Source organism: Lissotriton helveticus, chromosome 5_1 (assembly GCF_964261635.1).
Source record: "Lissotriton helveticus chromosome 5_1, aLisHel1.1, whole genome shotgun sequence".
In the NCBI taxonomy this organism is placed as follows: Eukaryota; Metazoa; Chordata; class Amphibia; order Caudata; family Salamandridae; genus Lissotriton; species Lissotriton helveticus.
Genome location: NC_136065.1, coordinates 1,799,862,382 through 1,799,886,604, shown reverse-complemented (window position 1 = coordinate 1,799,886,604; position 24,223 = coordinate 1,799,862,382). Strand labels below are relative to the sequence as shown.

At 48.8% G+C, this 24,223-nt stretch overlaps 1 protein-coding gene across 2 annotated transcripts in view; it reads right to left on the bottom strand.

Annotated features, from left to right (window-relative positions):
* The window catches only part of MAP3K14 (mitogen-activated protein kinase kinase kinase 14), a 114,948-nt gene that overhangs the window by 67,199 nt on the left and 23,526 nt on the right, over positions 1 to 24,223 (bottom strand). For both annotated transcript variants that reach the window (XR_013594973.1, XM_078645113.1), the window contains exons 2-3: positions 8,146 to 8,416; positions 7,271 to 7,343 (exon numbers count right to left, since the gene is read on the bottom strand). Coding sequence is in view for 1 of the 2 variants with exons in the window: in XM_078645113.1 (XP_078501239.1) it covers positions 7,271 to 7,343; positions 8,146 to 8,392 (320 nt within the window). In the remaining variant the exon portion in view is untranslated. The remainder of the gene's footprint in view (positions 1 to 7,270; positions 7,344 to 8,145; positions 8,417 to 24,223) is intronic.

The following is a 24,223-nucleotide window of genomic DNA, read 5'->3' as shown; positions in this document are numbered from 1 at the left end:
TAAACTTTCGCTCATTTTTGTGGGACCTATAAAAGTTTCCATTGCGACTGTGCCTGTTCGGTGTTTTTACCGCGAGGACTTAAATTAAAGTGCAATGTGCGAGGCATTAGCTAAAAGTTCTTTCAGCTTGTGTGCGAATTTCGCAAATCTTGCCAATTCGGTTGGAATGTCAAAGCTAACGAGAAGTTCCATCGCATTTTGACAAGTAGGAGTTCCATATTTTAGAAACAATGGTTTTAGTAAAGTGCGGCGTGCCTGTGCTAAACAGTGGCATATGCAGAACAAATGAGCCATGGTTTCCTCATATTGTTGGCACAGTCGGCAACTACTGACCACCTCTAATGATTTCCAGCGCATGCTAATAACTTTTATCTGCAGTACCATAAGTCTCACCGCTAAAATTCGCTTTAAGATTGACTTATTTAAGGCGGCGTCAAGGTAGGGCTGCTTTGGGCGGTCCTCATAGGAGGTGGCAAGAATCCCAATGTTACTACTGGAGAGCCTCAGTCCCTTCATATCCTCTTCCTTAGAGAGTAATCTAACTTGTTTTCTTAAAATTGATTTTAGGATACCGGGCTGATGGATAAAATCCTGCCAGTTGGACATGTCAAGCAGCAATTCAGCAGAGGCAGTGTGCAGGCTGTTGGACCACGAGTTATTTTCTTCCTCAAAAATAGTTTTTAAGATTGCTTTCATTGAATGCAGGGGAACCGCACATACCCCACGAAAGAACCGCACAATCGAGGCCCAATCAATCAATCAATCAATCATACCATTTGTATAGCGCACTACTCACCCGGGAGGGTCTCAAGGCGCTTGGGGGAGGGGGTATGCTACTGCTCGAACAGCCAGATCTTGAGTTGTTTCCTGAAGGCGAGATGGTCCTGGGTCAGCCGAAGGTGGATGGAGAGGGAGTTCCATGTCTTGGCATCCAGGTAAGAGAAGGATGTTCCTCCGGCGGTGGCTCTTCGGATACGTGGTACGGCTGCGAGGGCGAGGCTGGTAGAACGTAGCTGGCGGGTGGGCGTGTAGAAGGTCAGGCGGTCGTTGAGGTACTTGGGGCCCAGGTCGTGGAGAGACTTGTGTGCGTGGGTGAGGAGCCAGAACGTGATCCTCTTGTCGACGGGGAGCCAGTGCAGGTCCCTCAGGTGGTTGGAGATGTGGCTGCGTCGGGGGACATCCAGGATGCGTCGGGCGGAGGCGTTCTGGATGCGCTGGGAGTCTTTTCTGTAGCTTGGCTGTGGTTCCGGCGTAGAGGGCGTTTCCGTAGTCCAGTCGGCTGGTGACGAGTGCCTGGGTGACAGTCTTCCTGGTCTCGGTCGGGATCCAGCAGAAGATCTTGCGAAGCATACGTAGGGTGTTGAAGCACGATGAGGAGACGGCGTTGACTTGTCTGGTCATCGAGAGGGAGGAGTCCAGGATGAAGCCCAGGTTGCGTGCGTGGTCGGTTGGCTTGGGTGCGGTGCCCAGGGCTGGGGGCCACCAGGAGTCGTCCCAGGCGGAGGGTGAAGATCCCAGGATGAGGACTTCCGTCTTGTCCGAGTTCAGTTTCAGGCGGCTGTCCTTCATCCACTCGGCGACGTCTTTCATCCCTTCGTGTAGGCAGGTTCTGGCGGCGTCGGGGTCTCTGGTGAGGGAGAGGATCAGCTGGGTGTCGTCGGCGTAAGAGATGATGTTGAGGTTGTGCTGGCGTGCGATGGCTGCAAGAGGCCTCATGTAGACGTTGAAGAGGGTGGGGCTGAGTGAAGATCCTTGCGGGACGCCGCAGATGACTTCGGTGGCCTCGGAGCGAAACGGGGGGAGGCGGACTCTTTGTGTTCTTCCGGCGAGGAACGAGATGATCCACTCCAGTGCCTTCTCTTGGATACCGATGTTGCTGAGGCGCTGGACTAGGGTGCGGTGGCAGACAGTGTCGAACGCAGCAGAGAGGTCCAGGAGGATGAGGGCCACTGTTTCCACCTTGTCGAGCAGGGTCCGAATGTCGTCGGTGGCTGCGATGAGGGCGGTCTCGGTGCTGTGGTTGGCTCTGAAGCCGGACTGCAAGGGGTCGAGCCCAATGCTTGTAACTCTGTTTGTTTACCCCGAATTCCAGTCGGAGCAGTGCATTCCGGGCATTTATTGGTATTTGGAAGATTCGCTTAAACACTTGACAATTGGCTTGTTCCAAGATGTTACTATAAGCCGCTGGGAATGCTAATTGGCCATATGTGAGAGAGGGTAACAACTTAGCGTTTATGACCTTTCTTATCTATTTGGTGGATGGGCCATTTAATTTAGAATTCAGCATGTATAGGGCATACGACACCACCTTAGCTTTTGTTTCCATGGAAGCGATGTGTGCCGTGGGTTTCGCATTGCTCGTGAGCCAGACCCCCAGGTAGTCATTGTTGTGATATTCAAGATGCCTAGATCCAGCGTTGTCTAAGTTTATTGGCATACTTCCCAAATATTACCATCTTCGTCTTTCCTGCATTTGCCCTTAGGTCGTTGTTGTGGTACTTGTTTAGAGCTTCCAATAGTCAGTTTCAATGGTGTGTCTTGTTGTCCATGTTACGGCCCTATCAACATTTAATCTCATGCCAAGGGTGCTTGCGAGAGTCCCCTTCGATGTGAACGTCAGTATTTAACTTTTTATTTACTTTTCTGGCTCTGTGTGAATCCTACATGCAATATAAAGTGCCTTGCTGCTAGTTAGGGTCATGTTTTTGCTCAACGAATATCTGGATACCCACTTTATGTTCCATCAGCAGCAAGTTGGATAAGAACTCTCTCAAAATGTATCTTGTTCTTGAGGCCACATAAAACTGTAAACAGAGTTTTAAGTTTCTCAAATTAAATCTGAAATCCTTTTAAAATGTCGTAGCCCCAGGTACTGCAAGTGGAGAAGTGTGGCTCACTGGTTAGAGGAGGCAGACCCTGATGCAGAGGTCAGACCCGGGACCAGGGTTCAATTCCCGACGCGGCAGGGTCTTGAGCTCAAAATGTCCACGGACTCGATAATTCTCGCCTCGGTGCCTACTCGAATCATGGGTTCACACTCTGCAACTCTGGGCAATAGCTTGCTTAATCTCCACTACGGCCCCACTGCGATGGGATGCCTGGTCTTCACCTTGGGGATGCCCAGTAGGGGTTATCTCGCAGGGAAAGCCAGGACGGGTTCCCAAAGCAAGCGCTAAGAGACCTGTCGGTGATTTGGCGCTATATAAATCGAAATTAACATAACATACTGCAATCAAGGTCCTTGCTTCTCCTCCAAAAGACTGTTGTGTTAAAACTGGTTAACACCGAGAGGACTCTGGATACCATGATTGATGCAGATTTGCTATCCCTACCCTTAAACATGATGGTATCTAAAAACTGCTCCTATCAACTTAGAGTTCCCTGAAGAATTCTCCGTTACTAACAATTGCCCAGAAGTTCTCAAAGCCTTTGTCTAAAATAGGCTGAACTTTTTAAATAGGGCCTATTTGACAGACCCTTTCAGACAATAAGCTGGTATGATAGCGCAGTAAGTTTAGTGCTCACTGTTGAGGTCTGTGTGAGATCTGCAGGTCGAAGATTCAAACCCCAGCAAGATCAGCAGTCTTTAATCCTTCAAAGTTGGAAAAATCATTAGTCATTTTTATTGGATACTAATGTTTTTAGATTAAAAAACTTCTATATCAATCACTCTGGATTAAAATGGCATGTAAAACAACAAAGTATGCAGGTGGAATTCAATTTTGTTTAAAAGCCTTTGAACGGGTTTCCACTGAACTTTACTCTCTACATGAGCAATTGGCAATGAAAGAGGTCAATTTAAAAAACGTTATGATTCTAGCACAGAATCTACACAGTCCCTTACTTTCTTTGTGTCCAATTATAATGTATTCTTCCCCTCTGTATCTCCGCTCCACTTATGATCTTCCTATATAGAACTCCTATATATAGTTCTGTCCTTTCACCTGGCCAAAGTCAGTGGTCCCTACTTCCAGGTCCAGACCAACTCTAGAAGTCTCTTCCTGTAGCAGGAAAACTGTTTATGACGGGATATGCGGACATGCACTAACTTTTTTACTGCACCTGGAGACCTAATATGGGGAAAAGATTACTCTACAAAAATCCTACAACATAACTGTCAAATAAAAGAAAAAAACATCCATGTTTCAGGGTTTTATTTACTCCCTTGCATGTGCTCTTCTGCCCCCCTCACTGTACGTGATGATGTGCTCTGCGCAATGGGATTGGAGTATCCACTGCATGGTGAACGGGTAGCCCTAGGTGCCCAACTGCATGTGAAATTGTATCCTGAATTATTTTGGCCCAGACATCACACTATAGGCCTAGCCTGACAATGCAAGGTCCAAGACCCGTCATGTGACCTGCATGGGTACACCAAGCATGTTCTCATAGTAGCCAATGGCCTACCGTCCATGCTCTGAGTACATAACATAAAGCAGTAGTTGCAGCGTACCCAGCTTTGTGAATTCATAGTATGACTAGACCTTTTTTTTTGTCAGCAACAGAGCGGTCTATTGCCCTCTCCTGTTTATGCCTGGAGCCCCCTCCCCTCAATGCTGTTATGTGAAACTCTCAATCTTAAGTACACATACGGTGTGAATGTCAAGTATGTTTGTATGTGCAGTATATGTGTAGCACATGTGACAGTAAGACTCTGTGTGTTGTATGAGTCAGAGTACTGAGGCCAGTGGCATCCATTTTGGATGCCCCGGGTTTAGCCTGGAAGAAGCTGGAGCGTGAGGAGAGCTTCCCCAGACAAGGGAAGTGTACTGCCTACATTCCTGTGGCTGGAGAGTGGAGACCCATCCCTGAAGTGAGAAGGATGGAGGCAGGACTATCTTAAGAAGTTCCATGAGAGTCTGGTTAGCAAAGGACTGCTGATTAGCTTTTCAAGAGCACTGTCACTTAAGAGGAATGTAGCGAGGACGGGTGAGTGACGAGGCTGCATTTTCTGTTGTTCAGCGTGAGGTAGTGCTTGCCCTTCTGTGTGCTTCCAATTACTGCTTCATGAAAGCTGATGATAGTCAGCTGCACACTTCATTGAGCCCTTGTTTCGAGTCCTGCTGCTTGGAGCCACCCCAGTTGCTTCCTGCATAGGCTGAGTATGGAGAGCAGCCTAGAAATTACGTGTGAAAGATAACCACCCCAAACTGCTTTTGAAACCTTTGGCGGGATTCGTTTCCCAGTATGGAAATTATGTATAAAAATGAGATTCTAACTAACCCCCTTTGTTCCAGTTCCAAGTTCCCCCTAACAAAGGAAGGACGTGCTCTACAGAGTACTGAAAGGAAGCTGCGCGACCAGGGCTGGTGTCTGCATGACAGACAGTCTTGAAAAGTAAAGGAGACATCACAACTTCATGGAGAAGCCGAAGATCTACCTAGCCCTAGCACCTACAAGTCTGCCTCCCTGCTCACAGAGCTTGGGAAGGCGAGTTAATGGCCCTGAGGGAAGGTCGTTTGCACAGGAGAAGAAGCCAGCTGTTTTCCCAAGGTGAGGAGCACCCAGAAGTTGACAACTGACCTAGGGAGCTAAGCTGGAGCTGACCCATTGTTGAGAGGTTTCCCAGTCTCCCATCGCAGGCCCAGCAGTGGAACAAGTGCCACCTGATGAGTCGGTATAACGGTTGCTAAACCCCAGCGTACACCAAGGAGGAGTTGATGTCACCACCAAAGCTAGAGCCAATCCTGGCCTGTAGGCCTCAACTGCCAACATATGCACAACCCCCATGTTAGCTGCTTAACCGCGGCGTGCGGCAGTTTAGCGGAGTGGGCGGGCCGCGTCGGCCAACGGACGCGCGCAGCACTACGGAGGTAGTGCTCGTGACGGCTGTTGGCCGACAAACGCATGGAAGGAGTTAAACCCACGGAGGCCATACCTGCACCACAAGCACTTGTAGGATGTTGCCCTGGAGACTCCATCTCCCTGGACAGCTGCCCACCAAGCAGCCCTGCTATGCTGATCCCTCGCCACAGCTCTGAGTCAGAGGAAGCTTGCTGAGAGAGCTGGAACAAGGAGTGCCCTGCAGCGCCTGCAGACCATGACAACGTGAGCAGGTAACGGGTGCCGCACAGGAGTGGTTCAAGCAGACATGCAGACCGCGTTCTGCAGTGGGAACAGTGACTACTGCCTAGTGATCCCTGTAAGCTGGGAACAAACCCTTGAACTGAACTACAAACTGCTCTGAGCGGACGTAGACCTAGCGAACTGTGTTGATCTGGGACTATGACTGGATTTGCAGCGCTACGGACACTATTAAGAGTCCTAGAAGAGAGAAAGTGTCATAGTAGGTGGGATGTTTTAGGAATCATAGCTGCACATACATTGTTCTATCTGAGCCCTAATGAATTGTGTCATAATGTGTTTGACTGTAATAATAAAGTAAGATTCTTGTACAAAGACCAGCACTGGGCTAGACAACATAATTGTTGTGTCTGTGGTGTTATGAGCTCGCCCTCCACACTATCTGCCAGGGACGCCTTGGACGGCTGAGAGAGTAATGAGTGGAAAGGGTTTTTCTTGGCCCAGTATGCAGAGCCACCTTAGGACAGATCCCAGGACCACAGTGGCAAACAACCTCAACCCGATTATATATGGGTCCGGCAGCAAAGTAGACTTTTGCATCCAACGTCGAGTCATCTGATTTGCGTCACAGGTTTGACATCTGAGGTATCGTTAGCGTTTAGTTTTAAGTAGTGAATGCTCTGATGATGTGCATGCAGAAAGTGTTCATGTAACAGAAGCGGCCTTTCTTTCCTGCTGCTGCACATACACACTCTCTTCCGATGATGGTGCCCTGTAGATGAGACAGAGGCAGACCACATTATTGAAGTCAGGAGCTGAAGTGGTCAGTGCTCTGAACTGACCATCAAAGAAGAGTGAAAGAGTTACAGGTTAAACTGCCCTGACTTTAATTTGGTAGGTCTGGCCATATTTAGGGAGTAGTGCCACCGTTTAAAGCTCTGCTAATGCAGAGGGTAACACCCCTCAGTCTCTCGGGATATCAATTGGTTGGCATTATTTGCAGGAACAAGACCTATTTATTCAGAAATTTGAACAAGACAGAGCAGACAGCTACTGGGCCAGAACCTGTGCTCTTCCCACGCCTAGTTTATGTTAACAGCTTATACACTGCATTGCACAATAGCAAGAAGCAGTTTTGCCCCACCCTTACGATACTGCTCTGCTCAACATATTACCTTTGTACAAGCACTATCAAAAATAAGATTAGAACCACAGAGCCACTAAGATAAACAAGCCAAGCTCTTACCTGTACTGTTTGGAGCCGGTACTATAAAGCACTCGCTGTGAAGAGCTGGGGCAGATCTGCTGATTATTTTCACCTGTGTAAAAGACAGTTTAAAGCAATAAACGTAAGCTTGTGATTGCCATCGAATATGAATTCCTGGTTCCTACCCAGCATGCAAACAGCCAAGAAAAGATGTCACAGAACCACACACACTTGCTTTGAGTGTAACAGTGTCTATGTACTGTTGAGTATTCCTTCAAATGGAGGAGCAGAGCCGCGAAGCCCTCGCCTTGTGTTTAATTTTCCCTGTTCCTCACTTACGAATTGAATGTGTCCACCAAAAACCAGAGAGACAGGTCTATGTTGTGTGTAGTAAGTGATGAGGAGTATGGGGAATACTGCTCCCACCACCATCACCAAAGGCGGCCTGTAATAGGCCTGCAAGACAAGGCTAAGAAGCCAGAATGAGGCAGCTCCTAGACCAAACGGTATTCCTTGCACTCAACATCCACAGTGGCATCTCACCTGCATGTGTTCACTTTTGGAATCATTCATTTTATTTCTGCATCTTTGAAGGTTGGCATAGGAGGCAGTCAGCTACTCTTAAACTTGACCCTGACCAACTAATGCTACCGCCTATAAAAGATAACAGAAGCCAGTTCTCTGAAGGTACCCCAACACCACCTATGCAAACACACCTGGCTATACCCAGTGGGTTTTAATTATGTAGAAAGACCCTGCTTCTCAGACCCACTACATCTAGTAACCAGGCAAAGGGTTTTTAAAGGTGTTTACTGAAAGCATGAGATCAGTTGTGAGCTCCCTCATCATTCTCAACTTTATCCCACACTTTTCCTCTCCCACGCGGACACCCCATCGCGGTCCATGGCGCTTACATTCTGGATGAGTGATGATAGAGATGCTGCGAGCAGCTCCATCGGTTTCTTCTTTGGCGGTTCCTTTACAGATCACATTGTAGAGGTTCGGCCAAGTCACTTGAAAGACCTCCTGCTCCTCTGCTTTGCCCACCGTGCTTGGTTTCTCTACCGCTGCCTCGCTGGACCCCTTGGCAATCGAAAGGTCCTTCTGGTGCCCCGTGGCTGGGTAGGGCGCTCCTTGGCACTCCGCACGGAGCACAGCCATTTTCCCACCACTCTAGAATCGGTTCTGAAAAAGAGAACATTAAGATTATGCAAACATAAAAGTTGCTGGTGCTGGCAGAACAAGCATAACATGATGTACATACATGGGACATTACAAGAATCATGATAATGGACTTAGGGGCCTGGTGCCTCATTACACACTGAAAGGAGACGACCTATTATAGAATGTAAAAGTTTGTCTAAAGGGAAACTCGGTTGGATTTTGCATAGCGTGGGGAAGTGGTGTATGTTCGTTTAACTCAATTCTTCGTAATGGTATGAGATAGCCTAAAACGGACCGTGGATAAGTCAAGAGGTCTTTTTCTGCTTTCAGTTTCTGTCTGTCGGTGGGTGGGTGGCTGTGGAAAAGCAATTTGGTTGCTTTCCAATGAAAAACTCGGTGGCGTGGAAATCCGCTTACTTTAGGTCCGACGCTGGAACTCTCAGAACGTCCCTAGATGGCTGGATGGCTCAGTGAGTTAATGTTTACCACTGCCATCTGTTGGAATATGAAGGTCACGAGTGTGAATTCCACAGGGCAAACTCAGCCGGTCATCATGCCGAGTAAAGTAACATCAAACTGGGTAATAGGAATATCTGTTATTTACATAACTTAGAAACAGAAAAAAACACTATGAAGCGCGCTATGCGTACAAATAAGTGATCTCCTGAACACAGAGAAAAATAGGAGGGTCGGGGGTCTTAGGAGACCAGCCTCATAAAGGAGATTGTGCAATACAAGGGGGGAGAAGGGAAACATAATTCTGCTTGTGCAAGGACAGCTTCTCTTAACCTGGACTATGTAAACCTAGCTGCTCTTCATGAACTTCCAGTTCCTGTGAAGACAGCAACAGCACCATCTTCCCATCCAGGTAAATGTAAATTACATTGGAACTAGCAAGCATACAGATCAAATATGTATTTGTTTCAGCAGCTGCAGGCAATTCACTGCACCCAGGAGGCCTGCTGCATGTAGAGTTAGTAGCCCCAACCCCAGCAAAGTCACTACGACCCAGCTGCAGAGAGAACTCAAATGCGTTGCAAACCGAGCAATATGGGAGGGGCGTTCACCTGTAAGGGCATTAGGGTTATGCACTTCCTGTTAGTGGACCACCACCCGGAAGTAAAATTAATCTAAATAATATACCGGTTATGACGCACTATACGAAATATTGAAGCACAACTACCGGAAGTGTTTAGCCACCTGGTATGCCTGACTGATGGTGAATGGAGCCCGGCTTCTGACAAGGACGCGTGACTCCCCGTGCGCCGGGTCGAGAGTTTATAAAGCACAGCCATTGTATGCCTGGTAATGGCGGGTTTGCCTAATTAGCCGAGAGTTAATGAAGTACGGGCGGCTGGTAGTGCAAGGTCACTCACCACACCTGGAAGCCCCAGTTGGTGGAGGGTCACCCGCTGGGTACAGACTAGGTGCATGAACACTTACTGAAGCGTGGCTGGTGAAAGGTGTCAGAGCGGAAAAGGCCCCCAGTGAACGGTGGTGTCCTAACTGAAAGCCACGAGCGCTCCCTCTGCTATAAAGGTATAAAGGTATAGTCAGTTCGAATGCAGGGCAGCTGGGGAACTCATAACCATCACTTGTAAGTTAAAGCCGCCAATACGCTGCTGCCTTTGCTCTTCTCAACTGGCGTGGCTCAAGTATGGGGATTCGGGTGGGTGGGTGGGTGGGTGGCTGGGTTGGGGCACCATCGCTATGGGGCATAGCAGAGCTGGCCTTTGCTAAAATAGAACCCTGGGCGTTCTGGGCGTCGGTGGTGAGAAATCTGCCGCCCTTGCTTATTATAGTTATTAAATGAGGCAGCAGGGGATCCCTTTTGTGTTCAAAGGTCAGTACCTGGATGAGCAGGGCCTGGCCCTGAACACAAACATTCCCGGACCTCGCCCAGCTCCAATCACCGATAGCCTAGTTGCCTCGCGCAGGTGATGGTTTTGTTCATGTGTGCCGGTAGGAGTAAAAGGGACTACAAGGGGCTAAGGGGTGCTTAAAACATCGCCCGCTATAGTGGCAAATCGGACAGAAACGAACAAGGGAAGGCTGGATCGAGAAGGGCGCTGCTGCTGGCATAACCTTAATGCACACAGCCCCACGCGCCCCTCAGAAAACTGGCGCCCTGGGCCCGGCTCGTCCATGCTAAAGGCCTGCAGGCAGAGACAGTATTAGCCTCAAGATCTAAGTTACGGTGCTTTGTCTCTGCTCAGTTCTCACCGAAGAGCACCGGCTGTCAGGGCGCCTGCGCAGACTGGCCACAAGCGTCAGATGTAATGCTACAGGTTTATTTCCGGGTCGGTAAAGAAGAGGCCTCTTAGGGTTGTGGAAATCGGCCCCGTTTATCTCACTTAGCAGCCAGTGTGAGTCACTGGACGCCCTGCCAGTGTGGGCGGTGATGGGAACAATAACCACAGTGAAAACTGACAGGAAGAAGAAATCAAAGCGGCGCAGCTGCACGCTGGACACGGCGCTGGCACGGCGCCCGGGCGCTATGAAAGACATCCACGCCCTCTCTCCCGCCACTCGCCACGGTAACTCAATCCGCAGCAGGCGGTGTAAAAACTATCTCCTGGCGAAGGAAGGGTCGCAGCCAGAGGCCTGACTCAGACCCGCCAGCCCTGCTCCCGAGCCCTGTGCCGAGTTTAACCCCAGAGTGGGTGTGAGCTCCGCTTCCGTTCAGTCCAAAAGCGATCGGCGCGTTTATATTCCCCAGACAGCGTAGAGCCCCAGACATATGGTGGCGAGGACGCCGGGCGACAACTGTGGACAGCTATTAAGATTTCTCCCCAACTACAAGCTTGTATTCCCTTCCCACCCAACCACACGCAAACTGCTAACTGTCCTCCATCCAGTGTGCCCCAACAACCAAGAGCTGGGCAAATTTTAATCGCGGCACATACTACGCGTAATTGCGGGAGCCGGGTATGCGGAATTCCAGCAGTTATTGCGTGTGTGTGTGTGTATATATATATATATATATATATATATATATATATATATATATGTGTGTATATGTATATATATATATATATACATATATATATATATATAAATATATATAATCAGCCAACAAAGAAATATACACCGCACTCGGAGTATTGTAGTAAGTTCAATTTATTAGTGGCCACATACTGCCACCAACACACCCCCATTGACGCGTTTCGAACACGCAAACACAGTCACACACACACACACAATGTGAACGACCAGAACTCGACTGGCTGTTGTTCACTGAAGTTGTGTTTTCATGCTATTTTCAGGGCGAAATGGACCCTTGCGTCAAAAATGATGGCGAGGATGCATTTTTCACACTAAAATATGCCACAAAATGAATGATTTTCATTTTGTGTAGAGGGAAGTAGCGACGGAAAGAAAAAGGAAAATAGTACTTGTACTAATATGGGTAAACTTTAACTGCAAAAAGTCGAGAAAACGAAGTGTTGGGCATACACGATAGGTATGGCCCAGTCTCTCGAATGTGACGTTTTATATTACCTACTTCTATAAAAGGGATCAGCTACATATTCTGAAACTGAAGAGACTGAAAAGGGGGGGCCCTCGGCCCCCCCGCACGCATGGTGGCGCGGCGACCGTCTCCCCCCCTTCCCCCTGTGGTGTCTCTCGGTGGTGGGGGCGGGCCCTGGTGGGCGCGACCCACCACCGATTGGCCGGCGGCCTCCCTGACCCGGATACCAGGAAGAAGGTCCGGGTCAGGGGGGGCGGGCTACAGGAGGGGCGGGCTGGGAGGGGGCATGCCCCCCCCGCCTCGCCCCTTGTGAATAAAGAGGTGGGGAGCGCCCAGGAGACCCCCTTGTCCCTGGACGCTCCCTCACAGCACCGTGTGCCCCGCGCTCGGGGCTTCTTTGTTTTCCCACCCACCATCCCTTGGAACAAAGCCTTGTGGCATTCATTATGTCTGGTTTAATGGTAAGTTTGCGAAGGTACTGTCCACATGTATTTCATGGTAGTAGGAAAGGATCTGTCGGTATATTTTGATGATGCTTTTGTTTAGGAAATTTTTCCCTTTTCAGCAAAACTGTATGTGAAGTACTTTTTCTTTGATGCCAAGTGTCTTTAGGCCTTTTTTCCCTTTGTAGTTGTACGGTGATGCTGTTATTTATTAGCCAGTGTAGCTGTCCTTTAGAATTTTTCCCCATAGGTCGTCGTATTTATTAGGTATGGGGCATGCGGTAAGGTCATTATCGGTGAGCACATATTTGAGGTCTGAGGGGGCGGGCATCATCCTATGGAGGTTCCCGCCCAGGGGGAGGGGCCTGCGGGCCACTCCTAGAACTCCAGGGGCAAGGTAATTGATGCTGCAAAGGAGCGCGGGTAGGAGTAGTTCACGCTTTCCTTAGGCTGGTAGCCACCCCGCGCGCGTGGACTCATGCCGTCACCGGATGGCGCAGAGTAAGGGCCCTCCTTTAGTGGGTAAATGGAGTTCAGGGCGTAGACCGGGCAATTCCCGGGGTAACACTGCGCATGCGCACGTCTATAGGGGAGGCGCAGCTTGTAGGACCTGACACCGGTAGTGACCTTGCCATATGGCCAGAAATGTACAAAAATCAAGATGAGGATGTTAGACTCGGTTAGGAAACAACATGTATTAGAGTTTTTGTTAAGGTCAGGCTCTCAAACTTGTTGACAAGAATTTGTATCTAATGTCCTGCTGATTTTTGTATAAATTGTTGATCATGCAATTAAAACCTTTTTTAATTTCATATCTTAATAAATACGGCCGGGCGACTAGCGCCCGCCTTCCAAAAAGTAAAGAAGTCTCGTGTCCACGTTTCTGGGTGTTGGGTGCCGGTTAGGGGGGGGGGGGCGGCAGCTAGTCGCTGACCATGTGTAGCCATTTTAAAGAAAGACCAACAGTTAGCAGCCTAGTTTCTGTTGACGGCCCTACTAAATAGTGACTAAAATCACGAAGAAAATAAATTGAGAAGTGAGAGTTCTGCTATTCCCTGGCGGTCGGCGAACTACTGCCCAAGAGGAAGAAGACGTGCAGAACTGCTGACGGACAAGGCCTACAAGTTAGAACAGCAGTGCCTGTAAAACGCCCACACAGCCAGGCGAGTTACGTTTCAATGTCTAGGGCCCGCCTGCGGCAGAAACTGCTCCGGCTTCAGAGAGACGAACTATTTAAAGCCGCAGGGCGGCCAGCAGATGCCTTTAAAACAGAGGACCAATCCCTCCCGCGAAGAAATAGAGCGTGCCGGATCTGAGGACTTAGTGACTAACGGGTCCTTTGCAGGGATCTGCGTTTGTCCCCCAGTCACTGATTGGAGTCTGAAAATAGATCACACGCTTTCAAAACAGACCAATGTATCTAAGTATTTGAAATGCCTTCATTTGATTCCAACACACGATTGTTGCCCATACTGGGGGGGACCGCCAGGAAACTCTGAGCATAAAGCTTTGAGTGAGCCAGGCCAGGGAACATGCCTTAAATGAGCCTATTACGCCACTGGGAGGCGTCACAGTAAGGAGGGCAGTATATTATCCCCTGTACAGCTTATGTCATTGAAGCAGAAGGGTAACCTATGCCGGTCACGTGAGTTTGTTCACCTGGGCAGGTCTGTGCGCATGATGCAGCACCAGGGGCGCAACTAGACTCAAACTTCCGAAACGGGGGTGGGAGGGCTAACACTGCCAGCCAGATCTGTCCGTAGCACTGGTCGCACACCGTGCAACATTTTTTTTGTGCCCCTCCCCCATTTCCTCCTTTTCCATTAATTCCCTCAGTACCACTCACCAACAATGCACCTCATCTCTCTATAGCACCTTTCTGACAAACTTTTTTTATAGCGCTACTCATATTTATTTATTTATAAAGTTTTATATAGAACAAACTTGATCCCGAAGGATATCAGAGCGCTTTACAATTTGAAGCAAAGGTAGCAAATCAGAACATTGAACCCATACACCCAGTAAATTATCCACTCACACATGTAGGCAGGAAGTCACCCACCCCCACCCACCCACACACACACAAACACTGAGGCACCCATACAGATAGTCATGCAACCAATAAGTAACCCATACAGACAGGCATGCAGCAGCTTACACAACAAGAGAGAGACTGATACAGAAATTCACACAGTTAAGTCACTAACCCATGCATTCAGTGACCCTCGACCCTCGGGTACGTCACTTCCCCCACTGCAGCTCTGCCTGTCTGCCCGCTGCTCCGCCTGCTCCTCCCTCCAGTGACGCTCCGCCCGTTCGCCTCCGTGTCTTCCTGGGCCCTGCCCGTGTGCCTGCCGCCCCTCTCTCTTCTGTACCCCGTGTGTCTGAGTAAGTCTTTGGAGTGTGCCTACCCGCCCTTTTTCCCTCACTGTACCCCGTGTGCCTGACTGTTCTGTAGCTTGCCTGCCAGCCCTTTTTTCCTTCACTGTACCCAGTGTGCCTGATTGACCTGAAGTTTGCCTGCCCGCCCTCTTTTTCTTTCTGTGCCCCGAGTGTGTAGTGTTAATTTCTGTGCTCTCGGGACTGGGAGTCCCTCCCGATTCCTCCGTTCTTTCCCGCCGCTGCCTCCCGTGCGGCCCCGCCCCCGGTACCCATTGGCTCTTCCCTCCAGCCTCCCAGCTGACCCCTCCTCAACCCTTCCCTCTTATAGCGACAGCTGCTCGGCCGCGCTGCGGACGCGCCGCTGGCGCGCCAAAGGCAAGCCCGTCTGCACCCGCCAACGCCTGGACCGCGCCCAGTGCCAGGAACCCTGGATCTCGACGATGCCAACGTACCCAAAGAACATACGACGTCGCCACCCTCCGCGCACTCATTACCGTCCGGAACCCCGCCTGCTACCTGGCCACCCAGAAACGCACCAACGGGCCCTTCGCCTGCCAAGAGTGCAAATTCACCTGCATCTATCCAGGCCCAGCACCCGCCAAGCCTACCACCAGCAAGAATCACCTCAAGTGCATCCTGCTCCACACCCGCTCCATCCACAGGCACGCAGTCGATATCTGGAACCTCCTAGACACAACAGCACCTGACGTCGCCTTCCTCACGGAAACCTGGATGAACGCCTCCTCAGCCCCCAACATCGCCATAGCCATCCCGGACAGCAACACCACCACCTTGCTGGACAACCTTGCCAACCTCGGACTCAAGCAACTAGTGAACACCTCCACCCACTACGCCGGCCACACGCTTGACCCAGTCTTCTCCTCCAGCAAGCACATCTCCTTCAGCCACTCCACCGGCTCCACTGGACAGACCACAGCTGCGTCCACTTCTCCTTCAAGAAAACCACGACCCACCACCACCCACAGCAGGCCCCCCGCAGAAGCTGGAGCAAGATCACCGCCGACCAGCTCACCACCTCCCTCAGCCACAACCCTACCACCATCACGACGGACTCCAACGAAGAACCTCGCACAATGGCTCACCGACTGCGCCGACGAACTCGCACCACTGAAGAGACCACCCAGCAGACCCCACAGCAAGAAAGCCTCGTGGTTCACGGACGACCTCACCAACTCTAAGAGAACCTGCCGCTCCCTGGAGAAAACCTGGCGCCAGGACCAGACGACAGAGAACATGACAGCCCTCAAAAACGCCACCCGCAACCACCACCAACTGATCCGCACCACCAAGAGAACTACTTACAAACAGCGTCTGGACAACAACACCCACAACAGCAAGGAACTCTTCAGCATCGTTAAAGAGCTCTCCAACCCCAGCGCCTGCATCAATGACATTACACCCTCGCAAGACCTCTGCGACTCACTCGCCTCGTTCTTTCACCGCAAGATCGCCGACATACACGACAGCTTCGGTGCACAGACCAACCACCCAACCACCGAACCAGCGCACCCGACCGCCACCCTCCGCACCTGGAACCCGGTCAGCACCGAAGACACCGCCCGCACCATGAGCACCATCCACTCCGGCTCCCCCACCGACCCATGCCCACACCACATCTTTAACAAAGCTGACTCCATCATCGCACCCCTACTCCGGGACGTCATCAACAACTCCTTCGCATCAGCCACCTTCCCGGAGAGCTGGAAGCATGCCGAACTCAGCGCCCTCCTGAAAAAACCCACAGCGGACCCCACAGACCTCAAGAACTTTCGACCCATCTCGCTCCTCCCGTTTCCCGCCAAAGTCATCGAGAAGACGGTCAACAAACAACTCTCCGCCTTCCTCGAGACAAACGGATCCCTCGACCCGTCACAGTCCGGTTTCCGAGCAAACCACAGCACCGAGACCGCCCTCATCGCAGCTACCGACGACATCAGGTCTATGCTCAACAACGGGGAAACCGCCGCACTCCATCCTCCTGGACCTCTCAGCAGCCTTCGACACGGTATGCCACCACACCCTGATACAACGCCTCAGCGACACGGGAATCCAAGGCCCGGCCTTGGAATGGATCATCTCGTTCCTCGCCGGCAGAACCCAGAGAGTCCGCCTCCCCCCCTTCCGGTCCGCGGCCACCAAAGTCATCTGCGGCGTCCCACAAGGATCCTCGCTCAGCCCCACCCTCTTCAACGTCTACATGAGCCCCCTCGCGGCCATCGCACGCAAACACAACATCATCTCCTACGCCGACGATACCCTACCGATCCTCGCCCTCACCAACGACCAGGACACCGCCAGAGCCAGCCTCCAGGAAGAAATGAAGGACGTCGCGGAATGGATGAAGCTCAGCCGTCTGAAACTGTACTCAGATAAGACAAAGTCCTCATCCTGGGACCTTCCCCCTCGGCCTGGAACGACTCCTGGTGGCCACCTGCCCTGGGCACCGCCCCCAAACCCACAGACCACGCACGCAACCTGGGCTTCATCCTGGACTCCTCCCTCACGATGACCAAACAAGTCAACGCTGTATCATCGTCCTGTTTCAACACCCTGCACATGCTCCGTAAGATCTTCAGGTGGATCCCCACCGCAACCAGGAAGACGGTCACCCAGGCCCTCTTCACCAGCCGCCTGGATTACGGAAACACCCTCTACGCCGGAACCACAGCCAAGCTCCAGAAAAGACTACAGCGAATACAGAACGCCTCGGCAATTCTCATCCTGGACATCCCCCGCCACAGCCACATCTTTGCCCATCTGAAGAATCTGCACTGGCTACCCATCAGCAAGAGAATCACTTTCCGACTCCTCACCCACGCACACAAGGCTCTCCACGACGCGGGCCCCATGTACCTCAACAACCGCCTCGCGTTCTACACGCCAACCGGCCAGCTACGCTACGCCAGCCTCGCCCTTGCCACCGTCCCACATATTCGCAAAGCCACCGCCGGAGGAAGGTCTTTCTCCTATCTGGCAGCCAAGACATGGAACTCCCTCCCCACCCACCTCCGACTGACAAAGGACCATCTCACCTTCAGGAAACAACTCAAGACCTGGCTGTTCGAGAGTAGCGACCACCCCCCCCAGATGCCTTGAGACCCTAACGGGTGAGTAGCGCGCTTTACAAATCCCCTGATGGATTGATTGATTGAGTAAGACACAATTAATCACTCACTTATAGTCAGTCACACACAAAGTAACTTAGTCTTCTGCAGGATACTTCTAACTGCAGAGTCCGCACCTTTTCATAAAAAGTTAACAGAAGTTGGCCTGGAAACCATACTCCTCCCAAACGTATGTGAATTCCATTTTCGAATCTTATATATACACACAAAAACAATCTGATGAACAATAGCAAATTTCCTTTCCTTCACTGCAGAAAAAGGTTTACTCTTGCCCTTATCAAAAGTAAGTTGGTTTACTCACACGCAGTTCTGTGATCTGCATAGTACCTGTTCTTTGTACAGGCACATTAACCCTCTGCGCTGTGTGGGTAGCAGGAGTGCCCATGTGAGTGCACGGTGAGCAATGCAATAGTGTGAGAGTAGGGGGAGAGGAGTGACGGCAAGATGAGTGAGGTGACCATATGAATTTGGGTGCGGGCGAATGTGCAGAGTGGGATGAATTAATGCATGTTTAGTGATTGGCTTGTTTGAGTGGTATTGCAGATTGAGCAGTGAGGGGGACAGGTGAGTGAAGTGCCACATAAGTGTGGGTGAGAAGTGTGCTTGTGTGACTGCAGGGTAAGGTACCGGGTGAACAGCGCAAGTGCATTGTGAGTGCAGAGCGATTGCTGTGAGTGCAGAGTGAGCAGGTGAATGGTGTGAGTGCATGGTGATCACTGTGAGTGCATTGTTATTGCTGTGAGTGCAGAGTAAGCGTGAAAGTGAGGGGCGAGAATGAGGAGCGAGTTGTCTGAATGCACGATGCGTTCCCAGACACTTGAAGTAACTCAGCATGCAATTGACACCGGCATACGTTTTCAGATAGAAGTTAAACTATTGCTATTATGCAGGGCTTTAAGTGGGACTAAAAAACTGGGGGTACTTTCAAAGTGGTGATATAATTGAGGGCGTGGCTTAAAACATTTATGATAAAAATCTGTGCTCAGCACAATGTCCCGCCCGACTGGTATTTCGCTCCTTCTGTTATTGCCTCCACATAAGTAACATTACACCTACAACAAGCCAGGACTATTGGCTTTGTCAAATATTGTTAGTTGCATAAGATAAATATACCCTATGCACACATACAACCACAGCCGCGTTGTATATAGTATTTAAAATGCTTTAGTTCTTGCACAAGAAGTTGTGGCGTGATGGCTATAGCTGCCAACTTTTGAGCTGAGGAAGCAGGTTTGAATCTCAGCATCGGATCAGCATCCTGTGTTTCTGGGCAAATCACTTAATCGTCCGTGCCTACCAAACAATTCAGTCCAATGGGCGTTGCGCGCCTGTGCAGCACTAACGTACAGAGAGGCAGGTGCGGCCTCTGCATTATAGTTACTGCGCGGCAAGTCGGCTGCTATTCCAGATCCAAGTGTGCCCATCACATCTTCCCCTCTCGCTTTCATCTGTTTACAGGATTTCTGCCGCACCATCTTAATAACGTCTCCCAATTTGACATCGGATGGTAGGATGTAAGGGCCTTGCTAATACCTTCTAATGGGGGAAATAAGTCTTCCGCTGGCTTGCCACTGTCTAACCCGATCAAAAAAAAAAATATATATATATTTTCCTTTTTACTCTGTGGAAGCTCAATAAAAAGGGAAAAAATAAGTCACCAGCTCATCTTGTTTGGCACTCCTAAGTTTTCCTGCCCTAAACGCACCAGTTAGATCGTGAATGAATCAGATCACTGCAGGGCACCGTGGCTGTCATGGTGCACCCCATCTGCACTGTGTTCTCAACTGTAGGCCCAGACAATCTGGAAGGCCTCCCCCTCCACCACTGTGCGTCGGGAGTGTGTTCCGTGGTCGTCTAGACGCGGTCTCATCAAACCTTTAAACAGCTGAAGCGTCTCCCGAAAGTTATGCAGAGCGGTACTGACGGGTCTGCTACAGTTATTTTCATTCATGAACAATCGCCAAATGTTACAAAAACAGTTCTTTTTGTCTGGACCGAGAGCTCAGGCTCGTTTTAACGCAGACCTACGTCTGAGCACAAGTCTAAGCCACACGTTTGTACTATTACCATCAGCCAGCGTGTCATCTCAGGCCGTGGTCAGCCAAACACCGAGGCGCTCTGCAGCGGGTTTGGTATGTGCTGCGACTATAGCGTGGGGATCGAAGCACTGCGCGGGGACAGGGACCTTGTTAGTTGCCTGGGTCGGTGGGGTGCAATCTTACGATTTCCGCTTGTTTTCTGAGCACCCGGTGTTATTTAGCGATTATTTTCCACCTTTATTGCCTTACATATCACGCTCCATTGAAAGGAAGGAAACCGTTTGAGTCTCTCTCGCCTGGCCCACTACCTACAGAGTGACTTCCCGACAGTGTTCGTTTTTACAGCACGGACAGTTTCCAGTTTTTTTCATTGAACCTAAAATCATTGCTATCGGGTATGACAGTATCATTAGCTTACGTGCAGTAAAGCAAGACTAAAACACCTAGAATGCATCAGACTTTCACGCGAAACCGTGACTAGAAACAGTGCCCGTAACGCTATGGAGTAAAGCGCTCTCCAGAAACACGAATTTCTAGTTTTATTCTTCTCATAACGATGGGCATATAAATCCCAGAATTAGCGCAATTGACTGAAAAAGCAGGACGGGTGGAAGTCACCTTCACGGCATGATACCAGTTGACAGCTTAAAAATAGGGCCATATCCATTCTGTGGTCATCGCAGGGGCTTAAAGGAGTGAGTTTGAACTGAAAGGCTATCATGGTAAACAGTAGGGATGGGTGGTAAATTCTGCTCCACCGGCGGGATTCGCAGAGGTTTGCCCCCTCTACCTCGAGCTCAGAGTTCTGGAAAAATTCTGTGAACTGCTGCGAGGTGGAGCTTTTCGTGCATACAGCTCGCCATAGTTGAGTTGCCAAGTGCGAATGAGAAAGATTGAGCGGTAGAGTCCTGGCACGATTTCTCAACACGAGCGGTCACAGCAGGTCGCTACCATTCACGTTGAGAAAGCTGCAGCTCGAGTAGAATATCTACTCGAGCGGTAAAAACTCATAGTTATTCACCAAAATTGCATTTAAAAGCCTAATACCTCTCCTCCTCCAGATTAACAGAATCCCCTGCCACTGAGCCTATCGACCAGCTCTCACGCTTAATTTGTGCCTGCAGTCTACAATCAAATAGATTACCAATTGAACTGAAAAGATTTCCTCACAATATAAAAGAGGAAGAAATACCCAGTCCCTTCCAATGTCCACCCAATGGTACTTGCCAATTATATTGGTGCTACCTTTAACTGTAGTTAGAACACTGGAATGTTGGGAGCTCCATTGAAGACAATGAATTGGCTCAGGCGTATACTGGCTGGTATAAGCCCCAACATTCCAATGTTTGTCTTTCTGTTTCTCCCTTTTAAATTTAGAACATTTTACCCTCAGTGGGTGGAATGTTGTAATAGCCTTAGGGTCCCTTCGGTCTCAAGCTACAGGCTTTTAACAACCAATATAGTCCTCAAAAGCTGGCTATAAAAAGACACGGATAACTTTCATCAAGTGACTAAAACCTGGTTCACGCGTGAGTAATTCATCCAATCCAGGTCTTCATTTCAGCCTATGACAATAGTCCTTTTGTATCCCATTCTACAATCAGAACTACAAGCCGCAGAATGCAAAGAACAAACCGGACCTGAATGAGCTACTCAAGTAAGGGCCTTGGGAATGTGACCGCTCTTTTTATGTAATCTGTAGCATAGGAGCGTTATTGCACAGTGTGCTGCACACCTGCCAACAATATGTCACCAAAGAAGAAACATCAGATGCCATCTGGAGGCTGGCCTCTTCTCTGCAAACAATACAAGTTGGCTGACATCCACCACATTCCGGAACTCAGCTCCACCCGCATTGCTGCTTCCCGGCCGGCCGCGACCTCCAGCCCACGCATTCACAGCACTCTCAGGCAAACCGGTTTCGATTCCGTTTCTCCACGTTTAAAAGGCAGCAGAAGTTTCACCTCCGTACTCCATTTCGTTTCTCACAAGCATAATGTATTTGAAACCAGGCTATTCTCTGTAGTTTGCAAGTTGTACAGCTGCCCTTATTCTCTTTAGACCTAACTCAATACCACAGCCTTCTACCTTGTACGCTAGATTTAAAAAATAAAACAAAAAAAGATTTCTGAGTCCTACTGAGAGAGGGGCTGAGGCTCCACCCACCCACATGCTGTCGCTCCCCTCTCCCCCCCACATGCTCTCCCCCATACAGGACTTGGTTCGGTCAAAATTGCATGATCCTACAAAAAAACGGTGTTGCTTTTGGAAAAGTTCATGCTCAATACAGTAGACCTGATTTTGGTTACCATGCCAAGTGCCTGTTGGCCTGGCAAATTTATTGTGAAATGCACACATTAACATAATTCATTTAAGGGTGGATTGGTATTACTCTGTATGAAAGGCTTCAGAGAAGCATTTTGTTACATAGAATTTCACAGATTACGGGAGTAGGGAAGGCGTTTTGTTACCACTGTGACAAACCATGGATATAGAATATATGCTCTGTGGGAATCTTTGTTAGTCCCTCTTAGGACAGTATTTTGCTTAGTCAACTGTCATTGTACATACCTTAGTAATTTCATATTTGTGCCGGATGGTTGCCTTGCGAGAAAGTTTACACTAAAAAACAGTAGACTCAAGTTGGTTGTGGTTAGGTGCTAAAGGCCCTACTGAGGCACAAAAAATTTTTTGGGCCCAATATCATAGGTCTGATTTGCTTATTATGAAAAGTTATGACAAAGGCAGTAGGCCTAGTTTATTTATTGTGGAAAATATTTGTTAAAGCCAAGTAGGTCTTAAACATATGGCTGTTATCACATTGTGTTACAGTTATAGACAAGTATTTTATTAGGCAAGGGTTTTTGACACTGACAAACTGGTTTCCCCAGTGACGATTCCTTTTTGACCCTATTCAAAGAGGGAGGGGTATATTGTTTTGCAAACTGCATTTTTCTACACATTTGTCCTTTTATAAAACTGTATCAACCATGGTTATCAAATTATGTGCACTGTAAAATGCATTTGTTGGTCATGCTGTCAAGCCGATGGTAAAGGCTCTGGGTCTATCGGTTCACTGGGAACTGTTATTCCAGATTCCATAGGTTTGATCGGTTTAATATGAAATAATATGACAAAGATAGTAAGTGTTAAAGGCAATAGGCCTTTACGGATGGATTATTACATTTTGTTAAAACCTGTTGGCAGGTATTTTGTTGAGTGGAATCTCACAGAATAATGTAGGTAGACAAGGATGATGGTGTTGGTTATTAGGATAGCCGATTTGAACGATGGTAGTCCTTATTAACCTCTATTAGAAGGTATTTTATCTTGTAGTGACAATTGTAATTTTGTACAGAGTTGTAACTTTAATATGGTATATATTATGATGATTGCCTAGTGTTAAAGCTTAATTAAGCCCAAAAAGTAGGTCTGAGATGGTTATGGTGACCAGCCAATGTATAGATAGTATAATTATTTATTATGAAAAGTTATGATGAAGGGAATACGAAGGATATATTGATTGTGAAACGCATATGTTAAAATCAATATGCATTGAAGGGTAGATTGTTAACTGTTTTAAAGCCTACTGCTAGGTTTTTTGTTACATTGAAACTGTTAGATTACTGCATTTGGCAATGGCTTTGGTGTTGGTTTCCCCCCCTCTGATAAACCATGGTCATAGAAGATTTACACTAGGAGAATCCTTGTTGGGGTAATATTTAGCTTTGCAACTGTAATTTTGCTTACTTTTTAACTTTATGTCTTGTGGGAAAGCTTAAGCTCAATACAGTAGACCCAAATTAGTTATGATGACAAGCCAATGATAATGCCCCTAGGCCCAATTGGTTAACTAGGAAGAATTATTTCAGATGCCTCAGATCTGATCGGTTTATTATGAAACATTACAACAGAGGCAGAGGCCTGATTTATTTACTACGCAACATATATGTTAAAGCCAGCAGACCTTTAAGGGTGGGTAGTTTTTGCACTGTGTTAAAGCCTGCAGTCCGGTATTTTGTTGCCGGACATCTCAGAGATTGCCTTTGTATGGAAGGTGTTTTGGTGTATTTACCCCTTTGACAAACTGTAGGTGTGGATGATATCCACCATAATAATTGTTGATAGAATCTCTCTGGAAGGCACAACAGGCTTAGTTAGCGGTTTGCCAGGATCTTACAATTAAAAAACATTTAAACAATACACACACCCATATGAATAAATATATAGGCATATGGTTACATTGGAGCCCTTTGAATCAGCCCTTTCCTGCCAATGATCCGTCAGTGTCATTTACACGCTGCTTTCATTCATGACAGCGTAATGCATTGGGCAATGCTTTAGTC